This window comes from Lactuca saligna, chromosome 9, assembly GCF_052625555.1.
Source record: "Lactuca saligna cultivar CGN05327 chromosome 9, ASM5262555v1, whole genome shotgun sequence".
Lineage (NCBI taxonomy): Eukaryota > Viridiplantae > Streptophyta > Magnoliopsida > Asterales > Asteraceae > Lactuca > Lactuca saligna.
The window spans coordinates 32,305,694-32,311,693 of NC_136425.1; the positions used below are offsets into that span (position 1 = coordinate 32,305,694).

Here is a 6,000-nt window from a genome sequence, read left to right on the forward strand (position 1 = left end):
CAAAAACCTACTAGAAGTTCCTAATTTTGAAATTAGCATCCGATTAATGATAAACCAGATTGCAACAACTAATTGCCCTTGCAATTCCTGCAGGAGAAGAAGGATTCACGAACACATACAAGCCAATAGAGTAAAATCTAAAATCCCGTTTACGAATTCAAGTAGTTCAATTCATACGACTAGGGGTGTTCATTTGGATGAATCAGTTTGATCCGATCCAATCAAGTGAATCCAAATTGATTTGGGTTCCGATCCAATCAAGTGAATCCAAATTGATTTGGGTTTTCAAAATATGGATCCGAATAGTCCAATCCAAATTCAAATCCGATCCGATCCGATCCAATTACAATTCAATTGGATCGGTTTTTTATAATTCAGTTTTCAAAAAACGAAATATTTTAAAACGATATATAATTATAATATTACCCAACTTTACACAAGAACCAAAAACAAATTATTTACTTGTGTTTTGAAATTTATAAACAACTACTAAGAAGATATATTATAGTTAAATATTTTATAGATAGAAAACTTTTTAAAGAAAATGCATATTAATGTTTTTTTTATCGGGTGAAACGTTTTGAACCTATTTGAAAAAATAAATTACCAAATTAATAAATAACTATGGATATATATTACAAATAGATAAATAATAAATGTTTATTCGGTTTTTTTATACTATTTGGTTCTTATTTTATAAACCAAAACCAATCCGAAATCCAATATAATAATTCAGTTTTGTTAAAAAACCAATCCAAAAATCCGAACAAAATAGTCTACTCCAAATTGTCGAATTAGATAATTGGGTTTATCAATATTAAGTTCATTGGAGTCAAATTAACGACACAGGGAGATCGAGACCTTGTTGATTAGATGAAAGATCGAATTTTCCCTCTAAATCTGGAATCGCTCATGTTTGGTCGCGTTTTACAAGGACTTGAATCCATAGAACGAAATGCATTAATAATCAAACAGATAATTTCATCATTGAAGAAAATACAAGACACTGGGATTGTTCATCGCGATGTAAAACCAACAAATTTAGTCGTAACCAAAAAGGGACAAATCAAACTTATAGATTTTGGCGCAGCAACAGATTTAAGAATCGGGAAAAACTATGTACCCAATCGAGGTCTTCTACATCCAGATTACTGCCCACCAGAGCTCTACATTTTACCAGAAGAAACACCATCGCCACCTCCAGAACCAGTAGCAGCTCTTCTTTTCCCAATTCTATGGCAGGTCTGTGATTATCAATTCAAACATTTTATCTTTCTGAAGCTTTTATGAATGAAATTTAGGGTTCGTTGTGTTGCAGCTAAACAGTCCGGATTTGTTTGATATGTACTCTGCGGGGATTGTGTTGATGCAAATGGCGATACCAAGTTTGAGGTCTAGTGTAGGATTGAAGAACTTTAACCTTGAATTGAAAGTTGTGAATTATGATTTGAAATTGTGGAGGGAAAAGACACGAACTAGACCTGATATAAGTGTTCTCGATCTTGATTCTGGAAGAGGGTGGGATTTGGTTACGAAGCTTATCTCTGAAAGAGGGTCATTGCGTAGAGGTCGTTTATCAGCTTCTCATGCACTCAGGCATCCCTATTTCTTATTGGGTGGTGATCAAGCTGCTTCTGTGCTTTCCAAGCTCAGTTTATCAAAGTAGAAAACTCAAAAAGAGAGAGAGATTCTTCTCTTACACATTGATTTTCTGGTAAATTTCTTTGCTTGTGTAAAGCTTTCATGAGTATAATTCATAGCAAGAAGCAAGATGAACGAATCTGTAGGCTTCTTTCACTATTTTATGATACATGTATAAGTCAAATCACTCCCAAAGATCCATTGTCAAATTAATGAAATGAAATAATACTTCAAAAAAGATAATAGGACATTTTATAAATCCTTTATTTGTTACATTTTTATTGTGGAGTTGTTTACTTGAACTAAGAGCCAGCTTTCCTACGGCCGACTCGTGCAACAAAACCAGTCTTGATGGGGGCCACCGACCTCCCAGAACCACACTGTAAACCAAATTCAAACATTATAATTATCAATTAACAAATAAAATTACAAAATGTGTTTTTCTAATGTTTTTTAGTTGTTATTTACTTATTTAATTAATTACCTGTTCACATCTAAGGAAGAAGAGACGATTCTCTTTTGAAAGAATTGTATCTGGACTTCTGCAACCATTGCATATCACATATTCGTCTGCAATCACAACCATTATAACATTTTTTATAAATTTATAATGACACTGATAATATGTTTGGAATGGAAAGAATTTATAACAACAAAGAGCAAGAGTTACTTATGTATCTTCGAAGGATTCCTTCGAAATTCTTGGGAGCAAATCGACCCTTGACTACCAATCTTTGTTGACCATCAAGGGAACCACTTGTTCCCATTTCAGCTAGAAGGAAAGTCATCACATGATCCGGCTGTCTATGCATTCTAGAAAATAAATAAAATGAATAGTAAGACCCTGTTTGTTACATATGACTGTACAAAATTGAACTGAACATAAAATATAACATTGAGTTTTGGCATGCATTGGACTGAGATTGGAACTGATAACAACTGTACCACCAAACAAAAGGTGAAGTTAGGTGAGAATGTACTTGTCACAGTAATTATTGAAAAATAGTAGACTTGGCAATGGGCGGGTTTGGAGCGAATCGACCTTGATCCAAACCCTTTTAACAAATTTCAAAATCCGATCCAAACCCGCTCCGTAACCTGCAGAGTTTTGAATAATAAAATCCATATCCTTATCCACTGAATCAACGGGTATCCAAACCCGCCCCATAATCCATAGGCCTTTTGAATTGTCAAACACATTTTACTTAATTCATAAAATAATATTTCTTAAATAAAACAAATGTTGATTTAGAAAACACATTACGTACTCGAGGACTTTCGATTGGAATTAAAAATTACTAGTGTAGTAACTTTTGATTTATTTTTTACTGTCACTTGTAGTGATAAAGAATAGCAATGACAAACTATCTTTCAGTTGGTGAATGAATTTATTGATTTATGAATGAAATATGATGATTGCTTGATGAAATATAAATGAAATGAGATCATAATTCTTAGTAGAAGACTGGAAGTCTAGAAGTTGACTGCTTGGTTCTTATGTATAAACAGTTTGGACTTTAGCATTTTTCCTTTGGACTTTTGATTGAAATTAAAATTAAACTTTAAGCAATATAAAATATAAACCAATAATTCAAAAATTATACGGGGTGGGTTATAATCGGAGCGGATCAGTGATGATCGATACCCAACCCTTTTAATAAAAGGGTTAACGGGTATGGGTCGTTAACGGGTAAACGAATCAAAAACTATGCTCGAAACCCATATAATTCTTAAGGGTTTGGATCGGACCAGGGTCAAAACTTGCTCCATTGCCATGCCTAAAAAATAGTCTTTCAAAGTTTTTCCAATCCTCTCTTATACTGTAGGGTGTTCTATAATAGTAAATGTAAGGAAAATATACTAAAAAGAAGACATGCATACGTTCGGCATAAATCCATAAAGTTAACAAAAACGGTCTTTTTTGTGCCTTCTCGAAGAACTTGTGGGGGTCTTATCACTGTCCTTCGTCTATCTCCAGCGAGTTCAGGGTTGTTCTCTCGCAAAATATGAAAAACCCTACTTAAAAGCTGTATATATATATAGTTTAACAAATATATTAGTGTATTTTAATAACAAATCGTGACAAAATAAATAAATAAATAAACAGATAAATAAATAAATAAATAAATGTTAATGTACCGTTACACACACCTCCTCATATAAATAATCTCGGTCGGTTCCTTCCCATGGATATTTTTGTCGCGAGTTGTTTGCATCTTCTTCATCCTCACCACCATGCCCTATGTACAACATTCAAGGGTGATGTTTCTATTTCATTTAATACAGAAAGAACAAACTAATAGAGAATGTTAAGAAAGTGAGCTTTAATTTTTTACAAATTTGCTTCCATTTGTTTTTATCTTTACGTTTTTCTATATTTTTAAACATCATTTATCCAAACATTAAAAAAAATGTTTAAGAGAAATTGTGCACCTGTAAGGGCACTTCCATCGTTTGCCAAATCGCTTCCCACCTAAGAAAACAAGAATCAATAATTTCGGGGCAACTTTTTTTTTTTTTAAATGGTTTATACTTACTGGTTTTTTCTTCTTCTTTTTCAAACCCACAAATGCATTTTCTAATCCATCAGCAACTGCAAGAAACCAAATACCATGTGTTAAACATGAAAAATGAAAGTTCGTTTGATGGTAAGTAATAGAAATAGACTAACGAGATAGGTTATCTATCTTCTCAGATAAGCGATCATCCTCTGCAATATCTTGGATTACAACCTTTTTCTTCTTCTTTTTCTTTGTGGGATCAAAGGGGGCAATCTGCAAAAATAGCTCATTAAAGCATGCAAGTTTCATTGCAAAAAAGTTATGTATAAATATGAACAGTTTCGTCTTACTTCTCCAATATCATCTTTGGATTCAGATGAAGTTTGTTCAGCCATAATCAATTCAACTGAGATATTGTAGTAGATGATGAAACCTAAAAGAATCCACAGATCGAGATCATGTTAGGGCCAAAATTGAAGATGAAATTGCAGTTGTAGGTGTTATAGGAAATAGATTTGATGGGGTTCTTTTTTTCAAGAATAATGATTGGAAATATAACCTGGCTTGAAAGACTTAGAAAAAATATGGAGGCTTTTGGTTATGTTCTTATTCTTTGTTTTCCTTTAGATGCAAAAATATCGTGCGAGAGATTGGGATCTTGCAATAAGCCAATTCAAGATCGTTATTTATAGTTGATGATCACTTTCCATATTTAGAAAACAAGTTTACAGAAAGAATAAGCGAGTGATTTCAAAACTAATATTATTTGGTTATTTTTATGATAGATTTTACAATGTCACTGTTTAGGAGAAAATAGTAGTGATCACAATTTCAAGCATTGACTTAATGTATTTTTTATAAAATTTAAAGATATAACAATTTCCGTGAAATCATTTAAATTATAACTAATTAGATTAGATATATCCCGACACATTGAGCAGGAAAAATTATGTGGTGGCTTCGGTATTATTGAGTAATGTTGAAATATGTTGTAGATCATCTTGAAATAAGTAAATAACGTGAAAGTCATTGAGTTGTGGAGCTTAGGATGTTTAAATATCCAAATCCAAAAATCTAAAATCCGATTTGAAAATATCCAAAAAAAAAAAAAACGGATATCCAATTTTTTGTATTCAGATTTGGATAACAATTTTGTAAAATTCGGATATCCGAAAATCCGAAATGCATGTATTTTTAAATTTTTATATAATGCAATAATTCAATGAATTTTATATAAAATTCCGACATTGTGATATGTTTATTGTTTAATAAAATAATGTTTAGATTACTAGTTACATATCACCGACGTTTCCACTGTTTTCTTATTAATGTTTCAACATTATGGTATTTTTATTATTTAATCAAAGTAATTAATTTTTGGTGTTTTTAAAAGTAAAGATAATGAGACATTGAAGTGTGACCATATATAAACGGGCTTTAAACTGTTTGCTATTAACTTTGTTGGCCATCGGTGTTCTTTTTCTTGTTTGTTGAATCACCACATCAAGTTATCGAAATCACTTTTTTCTTTTTGTTCTTCTAGTTTTTTATAACTTAAATGAATTGAACAAGAAAGATAATACATTTTTGTTCTTCTGCTATGTGGGAGAATGAGATTGGGTCAGAGAAAATAGATTTTTAGAAAGAAAAAAAAAGGTCATTTCGCAGCTGGATAATCCAATTTTATGGAGGAAACCTGTATAATTCGAAACTATTTTCAGAATGTCCATAACTTAGCTTAATTTTTGAAAAAACCTTAACGGGATTATATAAATGTTTAATTAATCTCATTATACATGAATAGTTTAGGTATCAATATGAATAAATAGTGAGATTGATAGCCGGTAATGCAACTAAA

General features: G+C 31.7%; 2 protein-coding genes across 2 annotated transcripts; one reads left to right on the plus strand and one right to left on the minus strand.

The window, feature by feature from the left end:
• The first annotated feature begins 873 nt into the window (after positions 1-873).
• LOC145016184 (serine/threonine-protein kinase STN8, chloroplastic-like) lies at positions 874-1,782 on the plus strand. Its single transcript, XM_078974579.1, has 2 exons — positions 874-1,242; positions 1,319-1,782. The coding sequence occupies exons 1-2, from the start codon at positions 874-876 to the stop codon at positions 1,664-1,666; spliced, it is 717 nt and encodes a 238-aa protein (XP_078830705.1). The 3' UTR covers positions 1,667-1,782.
• Positions 1,579-4,688, minus strand: LOC145015417 (eukaryotic translation initiation factor 2 subunit beta-like). Its single transcript, XM_078973889.1, has 9 exons — positions 4,493-4,688; positions 4,313-4,415; positions 4,179-4,234; positions 4,075-4,114; positions 3,793-3,881; positions 3,523-3,668; positions 2,312-2,454; positions 2,126-2,211; positions 1,579-2,021 (listed from the first exon to the last, which is right to left on the minus strand). Exons 1-9 carry the CDS (start codon positions 4,535-4,537, stop codon positions 1,944-1,946), a joined length of 786 nt encoding a protein of 261 aa, XP_078830015.1. The 5' UTR covers positions 4,538-4,688; the 3' UTR covers positions 1,579-1,943.
• Between the last annotated feature and the right edge of the window lie 1,312 nt (positions 4,689-6,000).